General features: G+C 49.0%; 1 protein-coding gene across 1 annotated transcript in view; it reads left to right on the forward strand.

Annotated features, from left to right (window-relative positions):
- NPC1 (NPC intracellular cholesterol transporter 1) overlaps positions 1-14491 on the forward strand; it is a 71230-nt gene that overhangs the window by 32112 nt on the left and 24627 nt on the right. The window contains exons 12-15 of the mRNA XM_044294482.1: positions 5931-6120; positions 7972-8154; positions 10822-10936; positions 13012-13139. Coding sequence (XP_044150417.1) covers positions 5931-6120; positions 7972-8154; positions 10822-10936; positions 13012-13139 — 616 coding nt within the window. The remainder of the gene's footprint in view (positions 1-5930; positions 6121-7971; positions 8155-10821; positions 10937-13011; positions 13140-14491) is intronic.

The raw sequence follows: 14491 nt of genomic DNA on the forward strand, positions 1-14491 counted from the left end.
TTCCTTGGGGGACACAGAAGACCTTGGGTATAGCTCATCTCCATAGGAGGCGTGACACTAAGTGAGAACTGTTAAGCCCCTCCTCCACAGCTATACCCTCAGCCTGGAGAGAGAGACTGCCAGTTTTTGCTTAGTGTCCAAGGAGGCAAGACACTCCCTGCTACTGCAGGGCTGTTTTTCTCCTGTTTGGTTTTTAGTTTTGATTTTTTCTTTTGTTTTTTTCTTCAGATCATCAGGGACAACAGAGACGCACTAGACCTCTCTGTTTCTCCCGGGGTCGAGCTGCGCCAGTGCCGGTCATCCGCACTGCTGCCTCCCCCACAGAAGGCAAGGTGGACCAGGGCAGCCCAGCTCCCCTGCATCCCGCCAGCGCAAGGGTCGCCCGCACGCCAAGTCCCTCTTCCAGCGTCCTGCCACTACGGTGCCAGTAGCTGAAGGGGCGACCCTGCTGGAACGGACCGAGGGTGAAGACGGCTGTGGTAAGAGAGAGGCTTCTCCAGCCCTACGTTCCCCTCATTCCCTCCCCGGTCTCCTGCGTGCTGGACCCCCATACTGGTCCCTGCTGGACCTAGGCTGGCCCCTGAGGTGTCGTTGGGAACAGCCATTTTTCTGGCTCCAGGGCTGTCTCTCATATCCAGCTGTTGCCCAATAATCATATAGCCCCACACCACCACCATACTGGTGACCGCGGGGCGACTATACACTGCCCCTTCATAGGGCATTGCACAGGGGTGAGCAATGGATTGCTGTGGAGGAATTCTGCTTTAGGACCGGAGACCCGCTCCTAGCTGCCTCTGACACAGGGGTTATGCCGGCCCTCCCCCTTACCGGTCGCAGATTCAGTACAGGGGGCCCGCGCTGACTGCCCTGTCCCTCCTCCACGGGCGCCTGGTCCGTTAGGGCAGGGGGTGCAGTGCTGGACTTCAGGGTCCCCCCCCCCGCCCTCCTTACCGGTGTCTAGGGCCAGGGGCCCGCTCCAGAAGCTGCCGCAGAAGCTGCCGGACGCAAGGCCCTCACGGCCTGCATGTACTGAGCGCGATGCTCCAGCAGGCCCCGGCTGACTGTTGAGGCTTCCGGTCGGCCGGGAGCCGCAAACTTTTGACCCAGGCTTCGGCCTGCTCGGCCGCAATCCGGCCCTTTGTCTCTGCCGGCCCGCGGGGTGGGCACCCGCGGCCGTTAGTACATGCGTCAGCCGGCTCCCCGGTCCGCCGGGTGCCGCAAACTTTTGACCCAGGCTTCGGCCTGCACGGCCGCAATCCGGCCCTTTGTCTCTGCCGGCCCGCGGGGTGGGCACCCGCGGCCGTTAGTGCATGCGTCAGCCGGCTCCCTCCCGGTCCCGGCCGACCGCCGGTACTCCCGGTCGGCCGGGCGCCGCGAAAATCTAGGCCCCGGCTTCACGGCCTACTAGGCCACAAACTTCCAGCCTCGGTTGGAGGGGGCGGGAACTTCTCGCGGCGCGAATTCTTCCCGCCTGGAGGTCCCCCGCCCCCAGGGGATCGCAGCGCCGCCCCCTAGGCCGGATGTTTGTTAACCTGTTGGGTACCGGCCACCAGGGGCCGGCTCCCATCTAGAGGACACCCTCTATGTTCTGGGCTTCCTGGTGGGCCTGTGTGAGATTGTGCCCCTGTATGGTGGCCCCTTTTTTTGCCTCAGAGTGGCTGTGTTTTAAAAAAAAAAAAAAAAAAAAAAAAAAGTTAATAAATAACGGAATGGTTGCGCAGGACGCTGCAGCCTGATGCAGTAGTGCTGGCCGCACGCTATGCCCCCCTTCCGTAGGCGGCATGTTGCGCTCCTCGGCTGCGGTTCTGGCCAGCTACATGTTCCCCTTCTAGGCGGACCCTTGCCATCTCCCGGGATACGGCGCTGACCAAAGGCAGGCGCCCCGTCTATAGGCAGAACGTCGCCTCTCCAGTTACAGGTTGGCCATGTGCATCACTCTCACTGGATTTAATGCCGGACAGGTGCATGACCCCCTTCTGGGGCAGAAGAATTGCACTCTCACCGGATACGGTGCTGGCCATGTGCACGACCCCCCTCCTTGAGGAGCACGGCACTCTCACTGGATTCCTGCCGGCCATGTGTGTAACCCCCTTCTATGGCGGTACGCTGCACTCTCACTGGGTTCGCTGTCGGCCATGGGTATAAAACATGTGCACGTCCCCCTTCCATATGCGGAACACTGCACTCATTGGGTTCACTGCCGGCCATGTGCACGTCCCCCTTCCATAAGCGGAACGCTGCACTCTCAATGGATTCGCTGCCGGCCTTGTGCATGACTCCCTTCCATAAGCGGTAGGCTGCACTCTCATTGGTTTCGCTGCCGGCCTTGAGCATGCCTCCTTCTCTCGGGCGGCATACATACTCTTCCTGGCTGGGGTTGTTCTCTCGCGGTAGGTTGCTGGCCACGTGCTTGACCCCCTTCCATGGCGGGGTGCTTGCACTCTCACCGGATCCGCTGCCAGCCATAGGCATGGCCCCCCCCCTTCCTTGGGCGGTGTACCGCACTCTCGCTGGCTTTGCTGCCGGCATGGGCATGCCTCCTCTCCTCAGGCGACATACATGCACCTTCACTGACGGTGTTTGTTCTTGCGCCAGTACGTTGCTGGCCATGTGCATGGCCCCGTCCGTGGCGGGGTGCTCGCGCTCTCCTGGGATGCGATGCTGCCGTGTGCGGTTCATTGCACCCTCACCGAATACGTTGCTGGCCAGGAGCATGGCCCTCTAAACATGGGTGCGCTGCTTGCACTCCCTTTGGAAACGGTGCTGGCCTTGTGCATGACCACTTCTCATTCCGTGGGCGGTAATTTGCGCGCTCATGAGATTCACGGCTGTCCTTCTATATGCTGTACTGGACGTTCCCCTTTCATTGGCGAACTACTCGTTGCACTCTCACAAAATTCGGTGTTGGGTGGATTATTGCACAATAATTTAATGCCAGGATAATCCTGTGCATGCCCTTCCCCCTTCACTAGGTCCTTTGGTGCGGGCCTTTGCACTCTTGCCGTCTGCAGAGTTTGCCAGGTGCCTTTCTCTCCCCTTTTCTGGGCGGACTGCTTGCGTTCCATAGCATGCCCCCTGTACTAGCCTTGTGCATAACTCCCTTTCGGGTTGCACTTTGCACTTCCATGGATACTGTGGGATGCTTGGCTGTGCGCTCTGTGCGTTGTTTGGGCCGTGTTTGCCTTCTCCTCCCGTGGGTGGGTTGGCCTTCTCGCTGCCTGCGGTTTGCTAGTACGTATGCCTCCCTTCCTCCTGCGACATACTTTTTTCTCTTGGGGTGAGGCTGCTTGTCGCTAGCTTTGCACTCTTTTCTGAAGAGGTCATTCTGTCCACCTGTATGAGCCTAAGGTGTTGTCCAACACACAACAAATGAATGCCCAATGTATTCACCGCTGTATACCTTGTATATATGTAGACGGGCTCTGCTGGCTCGCTACTGCACCGAGCTGGGTGGCACTCATTCTCTGGTGTGGTCCCGTTGTGACTGCACCAGCCATGTTCATTGGCCCTTCCACCTGGGGGTGTTCGGGGTACCTTGATGCGTACCCGTTCGTCCTCCCGTGACATTGCTTCCCCGCGCAAGCCGTCGGGTCGAGAGCGTTGTCTTTGGCGCCTTCTGCACTTCAGTCTGATCTGCTACCAGGAACAGACCGCTCCTCTCGGGTAGGTCACCCAACTTCTCTTGGGTGCTCGTCTATCCAGGTCTGAGGGACCTCCACTTTTGGGTTCTTCAGGGTTTTCGCCTTCTGCGAGGCGATGTGCAGGTCGTCTCACAGAGTAGCAGGTATTCGGCTTTTGAACTGTCCTGTGGCTTCCCTGTTTGCCATTCCTCCTTTCGGTTTGGAGGGTGTTATGCCGGCCTCTGTCTCGACTGCTTTTCCTCGCCGGCTCGGTTGTTTTGGCTTCCTCTCTGAGTTTGTCACTCCGAGGTGGCTTCTGCACCGGCCAGGCCTCAGAGGCTGTTTCGTCATTGCCCCCTCCCCTTCGGGGGTGAGCATGGTTGTTCATTTGGATGGTTCCGGTGTTACTTGTGGTCTCGTACCGTCTCCCTCGTTTTCGCTGGCAGTACTAGCTGTGTGCCTGTTTGCCAGGCCTATTGCGTTCTGTCCTCCCGCTGGGTGCAGATTGCCTTTCCATTCTGGGCATATGGTCCTGCTGGACTTACCTTTTCGGTAACTTGGGAGGACTACCCTTCGGTCACGGTTGTCCTTGACTTTCCCTCACCAGGACTGTAGAACTCCTTCCTGTGGTGGCTACGTCGACTTGGACTTTGGCCTGTCTTGTCCTGGCATCTGTCGGCTGCTGGGCGGACCCTTCCGGTTTCTTCCGTCTGTCCTTCTGCTCACCCACTCCGGTTGGATACGGGACTATGTTGTTCGGGGGCCGACGGGAGTTTTCTTCCGACCCTTGGGCCGTGTTACTGGTCTGCGCCTGATCACATTGGGTTTTTTTTCCCGCTTGCCAGGCGATTCCTGCGAGCGCGCTAGTGTTCGCTCCCGACTGTGCTTCGTCCGGGTTCGGTTGTCGGACTTAGGGTTCTTGACTAGGTTTTGTGGTAAGTGGGGCATTCCCCCACTCTGCTTTTCTCTCCCTTGGTTCTGTCTTTCTCTAGTCCGGCCTGACCCTGGGACTGGGACTCTGTTACTGAAGTGTCAAGTGTCGGCGCTGTCCTTCCCCTTGCAGCGTTTTCTGGCCCTCCTGGGCCTGTCATGACCTTCTTCCACAGAGTGGCTCTTTGGTTCCTCTGTACCGTTCCCTGGTACCGCCCTGGGAACTACACACTGAGCTCTTGGCGCTCCACTCTTTCCCTTGGTGCCGTTGTAGAAGTTCTCCCTACTCCTGCTGTCCTGTACAGTTGTGTTTTCTGTTGCCATCATGTCTGACGGGTGCCTGATGGGTGGCCCTTCGTGTTCTGTGCCCTCTGTCCTTTTCCAGGACGGGGCTGTTTCTCCATCCCGTCCCTTCCTTCTGAGGGTGGTATCTGCCTTCTTATCTACGAGGCTTTGGTCATCCCCTTCCCGTCTCCGGGAACGGGCGCTTCACCGCTTGGAGATTGTTTGGGTTTGCAGTTGTTACTTGGAGATCTCCGGCTCTTGTCGGCGTTCGGTCTCTTGTGTTTCCAGGATGTCCGCGCAAAGGGTTGACGGCCTCCAGGGTGGCTTTCCTTCGCTCTCTGTGTCTATTGCTGTGGTTACCGCACCAAGGGCAGGGTTCTGCTTTTGGTGTCACCGTTCATTTCACCAGAGCGGTCGGTGCCTCCTGGGCCGGAGGCATAAGGCTTCGGCCATGCTTTTGTGCAAGGCGGTCGCTGGTCTTCCTTGCACACCTTACTGGGTTCTACAGGGTGCGCACTGGGGCTTCGGCGTCTGCTGCCTTGGGCCGCCTGGTCTGCAGGCGGCGGTTTCTTGATGCCTTCGGGTGCTTTGCCCTGGTGCTGTGGTCCCTCCCCTCTTGGACTGCTATTGAACGTCCCAAGGTCTTCTGTGTCCCCCAAGGAAATTGGGCGAGAAAACGAGATTTTTGTATAACTTACCAGTAAAATCTCTTTCTCGCTCTTTCCTTGGGGGACACAGAAGACCTTGGGTATAGCTCATCTCCATAGGAGGCGTGACACTAAGTGAGAACTGTTAAGCCCCTCCTCCACAGCTATACCCTCAGCCTGGAGAGAGAGACTGCCAGTTGCGTGTCCAAGTAGTGAGAAAAGGCAAAGTCCAAAAGTGGAACCAACAAGCCAACTACCCAACGGGTAAAACAAACTCGGAAACAAAGAATGGGTGGGTGCTGTGTCCCCCAAGGAAAGAGCGAGAAAGAGATTTTACTGGTAAGTTATACAAAAATCTCGTTTTTATATACATACTACACTGTATATATTACAGTTTTACACTCGCCACTTGTCTTCATTTAAATTAGTTTTCTGACTTTTTTCTTAGATATCTCAAGTTTGTGAAGAGTTACAACAACACAAATTTATCAATTGCCTTTTCTGCTGAGAGGAGCATTGAGGATGAAATAAACCGGGAAAGCACAAGCGACTTAACCACAGTTCTCATCAGCTATGCCCTCATGTTTGTCTACATCTCCTTGGCCTTGGGTAACATTGGCCAGTGCAGCAGCATCTTGGTGTGTGTCATTTACTCCTGGTTAGCTTTACATGTCGTATTGAGTCCAAAGAGGGAATATTTCGTCCCAAAGTCCCTTCATAATATTATAGAAATTTGCAGTTTTCTTTCTTTATTATTATTCTTTTTTATTGTTCCTATACATCTAAAATAGAAAACGTACTGTTTCTGTCTGAACCCACTTTCATACAATCGGTGTTTGCGCAGTGATTTCCATCAGTTATCGTGAGCCAAAACCAGGAGTGGAGGCTACACAGAGATGAGGTATAATGGAAAGATTTGCTCCTGTTCTGTGGTTTTAACCCGCATCTGGTTCAAAATCACTGATGGAAATCACTGATCAAACATTGACTGTTTGAAACCCCCATAACAAGTTCTGTGCTACGCAATCGCTTAGGCTGGGTTCACATCAGCAGATGTGAACTTGTGGTCACTATTGTACAGTGTACATGCCAGAAAGTAGCCGGATCCTGTTTATAATGAATGGGGATCCGGCGGTGCATGGAACAGACTGACTAAGTTCACAACGCTGATGTGAACGCGGCTTTATGCCTTATTCACACAATCTGTGTTCAGTCAGTGTTGTCCATCAGGGATTTTGAGCCAAAACCAGGTGCAGGTGTAGATCAGGGCTCATGCACATGAATGTATTTTATTTATTTATTTTTTTGTCCGTGTCCGTTACGTGTCCCATATGTGGAACCATTAACTTAATTTGGGCCGCTAAAAAACGGAAATGACTGTGTGCGTTTCGTATCCGTATGTCAACATGTCCATTCCGCAAAAAAAACAAAAAGTCCTATTATTGCACACATTACAGGCAAGGATAGGACTGCTGTATTATGGGCTGGCAGTTATGCGATACACGCACATGGCTAGTATCCGCGTTTTACGGATCCGCTAAACAACAACGGTTGTGTGCATGAGCCCTTATACCTTATCTCTTTATAGGCTTCAATCCTGGTTTTGGCGCACAGTCACTGATGAAAATCACTGACAAGTAAATGAGGCATTAGGTCTGCTTCACAAAACACCCCCAAAGTTTTTCATGCAGTTTTTGGTAACCAAGCCAGAAGTCGTTCCAGCAGGAGGAAAAAACGGCAATAGTTTTTTTCAAAAATAAAATAAAAAAATGTGAAACCACTGGATGGTAATAAGGCTTTCTTCTCCTTTCCCCTCAAATGCTGGTGACCGTTACCTCTTCCCTTACAAGCTCACAGCACAACAGATATTATAGAGGACCTGTCACCTCTCCTGACAGCTCTGCTTTAGTAACTGCTTGCATTCACCTCGTACTAACAATTCTGGAGCATCTATTCTTAGGATACTATGTTGTGCCATTCCTCTGTTATTCCTACTGGGAGCCGGGAATGCAGCAGTCTGTAATGAAGGTCTTTCTGGGTGTTACCAGTTAGGGGCGTGTCCCTGTCTGACAATGGTAACTCTAATTGGATAATGTCACTTGGAGGGACACTCTCCCATCTGGCAACACCCAAATGGACCTTCACCGCAAACTGTTAGCAATTCATGCATAACCTCAAAAAGCAAGACAGAGGAATGGCTCAACATAGAATAGATGTTTCAGAATTATTACATGGGAAATGGAAGTAGGTACTAAAACAGAATTCTTTGAAAAGGTGAGATGTCTACTTAAAAAGCAGAATAGGGACTGATTCTAAATGTAAAAATGTTGTGCCAGTATGGTGGTGGTCTGGGAAAAAGTTGTTCAAACGGAGAGTGCAAATGGTAAAAATATGTAGTGTTCACATTGAGGTTTAAAAATGTGATATCACAGAAAGAAAGCAATCCCATTACTTATGATTGGCATCCTTCATTTTTCTTCATGTTACAGGTGGATTCTAAAATCTCGTTGGGTATTGCTGGCATCTTGATTGTCCTGAGTTCTGTGGCTTGCTCTCTGGGGATCTTCAGTTATGTCGGTATTCCACTCACCCTTATAGTAATAGAAGTCATCCCGTTTTTGGTTCTTGCCGTTGGAGTGGATAACATATACATCATTGTGCAGACTCTGCAGGTGAATTTTTTTTTTGTTTTGTTTTAAACCCGTTTTTTAACTTAATATTTAGTTTTAAGTTGTGCGTTTCGGCAACATTTTGCTGATCTACATAAATGCCAAATTAGTACTTAAAGGGGATGTCCCATCACAGACAATAAGGGCATATCGCTAGGATATGCCCCCTTTGTCTGATTGGTGCAGGTCCCACCTCTAGGACCCGCACCTACGCTGAGAACGGAGCAGGGTGAGTGGTGGCTGGAAGACCCTGGGATTCCCGAGGTCCAGCCACTGCCAAGTGCTCTCCCCATAGAAGTGAATTGGAGCACACTGCGCTTGCGTGGCCACCGCTCCGATTCATTTCTATGGGGCAGACGGAAATTGCCGAGCTTGGCTTTTTTTCGGCAGCCCCATAGAAATGGAGGACAGCTGCGCAGTGCACCCTCCACCACCTTCCTCGCTCCGCCCCCATTGTCTGTAATGGGAAAACCCCTTTAAGTCCTAAAACCCTGAGCTTACTTGCTAAATCCTAATATTTATATAGTGCACATTAGAGTTGCACCGGGTATCCAGAGTCCCTCCCTCTCTCTCCACTGTGACGCGGCTGCCGCAGCCACCAATGGGGAGATAGCAGGGGGGAGGAGGAGGGGAGGGACTGTGGCCACTGCGCCACCAATGAATGTAAAACACGTTAATTCAAGTATAGGCAGCGGGTGCCGGCGGTGGTATCATATACCCGGCCTCAATAACGGGGCATGCGATCCGACGAACCGCGGCAATAACCGCTCAGGTGGGGTTAATTGCCGTGGATTGCATGCCCTGTTATTGAGGCCGGTTATGTGATACCGCCGCTGGCATCCGCTTCCTATACTTGAATTAATGTGTTTTACATTGGTGGCATAGTGTGCCCCCCCTTCCCCCAAGTATTAGTATCATTGGTGACGCAGTGGCCACAGGCGCACCCCCCCTATTGTTCATTGGTGACAGTGGCCACATAGCCCGCTCCCCTCCTCTTCATTGGTGGCAGTGCAGTTACGATCGGAGCCCTAGCAGTGTAATCGCGGGCTCCGATCGGTTACCATGGCGGCCAGGATGCTACTGAAGCCCTGGCTGCCATGGTAAGCTGCACAGAGCTGCAGGGAGAGTGTGAGGTCCTATTCACCCTAATAGAGCCTTATTAGGGTGAATAGGACAAAGGTTCTAGCCCCTAAGGCGGCTAATAGTTATTAAATAAATGTAAAAAATAAAAAGTTTGAATTGCCCCCTTTCCCAATTTTGCATATAAAATTTACAGACAATAAAAATACATATTAATATATATATAACATATTACATATCGCCACGCCCGGAAATATGCAAACTAATTAAAATATTTAAAAATATTTCCTATGCGGTGAACGCCGTAACAGGAAAAAAAAAAACCTGTGTGATTCGCCATTTTTAGTCTCCTTATCCCCCCAAAAAATAAGCTAGGACTGTTCTATTATGGGCCGGATGTTCCATAAAAAAAATATAATAATAATTTTGAATCAAAATTTTGGTATCGTGACAACCCTAGTGCACATTATATATTCCACAGCACTGTATACACATTGTGTCCACTCACATCATCAGATAGTCTCTGTAACACCCTCAGAGGAAATCTGAGTGCACACTCTGTGTCTTAATAAATTCTGATCATGCGGTTTGTGTCATGTGTTTATTTGCAGTTTTGTAACACTATATACATAACTGCAATCTACATACTAAAGCCTCTTTCACATGAGCGAGTGTTCTGTCCGGGTGCAATGTGTGTTGCGAACCCATAGCAGTTTTTCTTTACAAACATGAAAAATGCACCAAAAGCTGATTGCAGAAAGAACTGAAATGCTGAACACAGTTGCAGATAAAACTTGTACAAAACCATCAGTTTTTCCCCAAACAGATCCTGATTCATTCCATATCGCTCCTGTGAAATAAGCCTTAGTCTTTCTTATTTGTGTCACTTTTCTAAGTTTTAAAAAGTAATGCCAGTGTAAAACTATGTTCCCATTCCATTGCATTTCTTTGGCTTTTTGTTGGCAAGAATAGTGTATATAGCACTTGCCATTAAAGAAGGACCTGTTTCCAAAGATGTCCATCAAAGTAGTGATTGCACTACGACACAAGAGCCTAAGGCCAGACATATACTGACGTAATGCTGTCAGTGTAAAGCCTCATGCACATGTCCGTGGAACACGGACCGTGATACCGGCCTGGATTTCTTCTGAGTGCTGGAGCGCACAGCGTCATTGGTTGCTATGACGCCATGCGCTTCATGCTGCTGCCGCAGTACAGTTATACACTGGTATAGATCATACCAGTGTACTACCGTACTGCGGAGGCAGCAGGAAGCGCACGGCGTCATAGCAACCAATGACGCCGTGCGCTCCTGCACTCAGAAGAAATCTCGGCCGGTATCACACGGTGCGTGTTCCACGGATGTGTGCATGAGGCTTAATACAATAGATTCCTGGAGTCTCGAGGGGCACGCAGCATTATAACTCATGTGATCTGGTCAGAGGAGCGGAGAATGGGACCACACACTGACACATGCTGCGAATTTATCGCTCATGTGTGTCTGGCCTAATAATCCTGACCAGCAGAGGCCTCTGGATTTAGTAGGACTTCCATTTTACATTTAATTGGTATAAACATGTTTATTTATAGAGAGATGAACGCCTTCAAGGAGAAAAACTTGATCAGCAGATTGGAAGAGTCCTGGGTGACGTAGCCCCCAGCATATTTCTCTCCTCATTCTCTGAGACTGTTGCCTTTTTCTTAGGTAATTTCTTCTTGCCTGGCATCTTTGTTAAAGGTTTTTTTCTAGAATGTCCTTGTCCCCAGTGTGTTTGACCTAATGAAAGATTCATGCTCACCTGGTCCCTGGTGCTCGGCTCATATACCCTGGCTGCATTCAGCAGTCTTCCAGCCCCAGGTATGTTTACCTCCAGCCGAGCTAAGGACTGAGTCGCGTGCACTGCTGCAGCCAACCTGGCCTCAGCAGTATTATTTCCCCAGTTGGTTTTATTTGACATCTAAGGCTACTTTCACACTGGCGTTTCAGGGCTCTCACAAGCGGCCCAAAACGGATCAGTTAAACCCCAATGCATTCTGAATGAATAAAGGTCCGTTCAGAATGCGTTTTTGGTCTCCGTTGCGTTTTTTTTAGACGGTCAGACAAACAGATCTGTCTAGACTTGCAATGTAAGTTAATGGGGACGGATCCGTCCCCCATTGACTTTCAAGACGGATCCGTTTTGACTTGGACTTTTTTTTATTTTATGAATAATGCAAACTGATCCATTATTAATGGATACAAGTGTTTGCATTATTCGTGCGGATCCGTCTGGACAGATACAAGATGGATCCGCACAAAACACGAGTGTGAAAGTAGCCTAACTCTTGTAATTCCATACATTTTTTGTTTGATAAAAAGAAAGATATAGATAGAGTAGACTGGCTCCCAAGTTTAAAAATTTAGAAGCTAAATTATCTTTTGGTCTCAAAGTTGAAAATAAACGTTATTAGGCCTCGTTCACACTTCAGTGTTTGGTCAGTGATTTCCATCAGTGATTCTGAGCCAAAACCAGGTGCGGCTCTAAACACAGAACGGATGCAGATCTTTCCCTTATACCTTATGTCTGTGGAGGCTCCAATCCTGGTTTTGGCTCACAATGATGGAATGTTAGGCTACTTTCACACTTGCGTTGTTTGATTCCGGCAGGCAGTTCCGTTGCCTGAACTGACTGCCTGATCAGGCAAGCTGTATGCAAACGGATGTCATTTTTTCTGACTGATCAGGCATTTTTCAGACTGATCAGGATCCTGATAAGTCTGAAAAATGCCTTATCAGTCTGAAAAATGCATTGCAATCCCTGATCCGTTTTTCCGGTGTCATCAGGCAAAACAGATCAGTTATGTTTTTTTTTTTTTTTTTTTTCTTTCATTGTTAAAGGTCTGCATGCCGGAAGGACGGATCCGGCATTCCGGTAGTTTGAATGCCGGCACTGTACATTCCTATGGATCCGGCATTCAGGCAAGTCTTCATTTTTTTTTCGCCGGAGATAAAACCGTAGCATGCTACGGTTTTCTCTTTTGCCTGATCAGTCAAAATGACTGAACTGAAGACATCCTGATGCATCCTGGACGGATTACTCTCCATTCAGAATGCATGGGGATATGCCTGATCAGTTATTTTCCAGTATAGAGCCCCTGTGACGGAGCTTTATGCCGGAAAAGAAAAACGCTAGTGTGAAAGTACCCTAACATGTAAAAATTAAAGGGTAAATTTATCATTGCTCTACCCCATGTTTTTTGGTGTTTAGAAAGTCGCAGAATCTGGTTTTGTGACTTCCTGAACACCACTGCTACTAAATCTAATGCAGTATAGGTGGGGGCTACTGATATAAATGATGACTTAAATCTACACCAGCTACAAGTTTATGACTAGGTCTGCGCCTGATAAATTAAATGCCTCCTCTAGCAGCATGGGCATATCGGGAATGACATGGCACACGCCGATCTTGATAAATCAGGGCCATAGTGTTTACACAAGACTTCTGGACTGACCTGTTACACCATATGCAGTAACCTCCTGTGATCCCTCTAGTGGTGGCTGCAGGCAGCAGACGTCATGTATTACATATGTCTATGCAGCAGGGCACAAGGCTAGAAAAATCATTTGGGCACTTTTGGCTCTCAAGTCTAAAACTGAGAAGCCGAATGATAATTTTTGGTTGCTTTAGAGATCATTTTAGTTGTCGTCTGGAGTCCCTTATTGAACATCTTGTCTCTTATTTCTTATGTCCCATTGCTGAATATCCTGATATATTTTTCATATGATTTGTTTTTCCCTAGGGGCACTGTCATCCATGCCAGCGGTGCGAACTTTTTCTCTCTTTGCTGGGATGGCTGTCTTTTTTGACTTTCTGCTCCAGATCACCTGCTTTGTGAGCTTACTTGGCTTGGACATCAAAAGACAAGAGGTGAGTAGGTCTATGCTTGAGCAGGTGAAAGGGGTTTGCCACAAATTAAATATTAATACCCTAGCCGTATGATAAGTTATCATTATCTAATAGGTGGGTTTCGAGTCCAGGCACCCCCGCCAATCAGCTGTTTGAAGAGGACGCAGCACTCAGGCGAGTGTCGGCCTGTGACATCACATCCTCTAGCAATTATATTCTAGACTCCAAGGAACCATTTTGATGGTTCCCATACCATAAATCTATGATGCAGATACAATCGAACACTTGCACGTGTGTCTTCAAAGAGTAGTTAATTGCTAGTTGGAATAACAGCTTTCTTCGGACAGAGACTCATTAACACAGTCTAATACTTAAAGGTTCTTCCTATATTTTAGGGGTGGAAGCATTCTTAGTGAGAATTATATAAGATAATAGATGTATTCTATATCTTTTAGAACATGTAACATACATAACAATACCATATATTCTATTGATTATCTTATACTTAAAGAATTAAGGAGATATATAATTTTTATTTTATTCAGATTCGTTTCTTATCTCATTTCTGCTTCATTAGGGTGCATTCACACGACCGTATTTTTGGCTCCGCATCCGTTCCGCAATTTTGCGGAACGGGTGCGGACCCATTGATTTCAATAGGGCCGCAAAAGCGGACAGCACACAAAAAAGATAGAGCATGTCCTATCCTTGTCCGCATTGCGGACAAGAATAGGCATTTCTAACATAGGGCCGGCTACATTCAAAAACGCATACGGTCGTGTGAATGTAGCCTTAACAGACAGCAAGCTGTAGGGGTGATTTGTACCAGATTTGTAGAGAACATACTAACTTCCTCATGCGTTATCTTTAAATATAAATCTTTTAAAAGACAAGGAGTACTCTCTCACACTGGCACAATTATAGAGAAAAATATGAGAATACACTTTAGGAACGTGTGGCCTATCCATAAACTCGCACAACATGGTGTACATATCACAAGATGGCAGATGCCATACTATTCAACATAGCAATTCATGTTTGATTCATTTCGGGCCAATAATAATTATTACGACAGTTGGTCTCGTGGCCTTTGTGCAGCTCAGGCCAATTCAAGTGCTCTCGTCCACCCCTTCCCCCACTGTTTTCACAGCGATGAGCTGCTGTTAGTATTGAGCCATCTTGTGTTTACAAGTTCGGTGTACAAGGTTCGGGATATCTAAGAATTCCTTTATGGATTCCGCTACCACGGACTATTCTTAGATAACCCGAACCTTGACCGTGGCCGGCCGTCAGGGTAGCAGGATGAGCAGTCCTCATGATTCACCAATCCTAGTAACATGCCATTCACTTTATGAGATAGGAATAATCAAAGT

This window comes from Bufo gargarizans, chromosome 5, assembly GCF_014858855.1.
Source record: "Bufo gargarizans isolate SCDJY-AF-19 chromosome 5, ASM1485885v1, whole genome shotgun sequence".
Classification (NCBI taxonomy): Eukaryota; Metazoa; Chordata; class Amphibia; order Anura; family Bufonidae; genus Bufo; species Bufo gargarizans.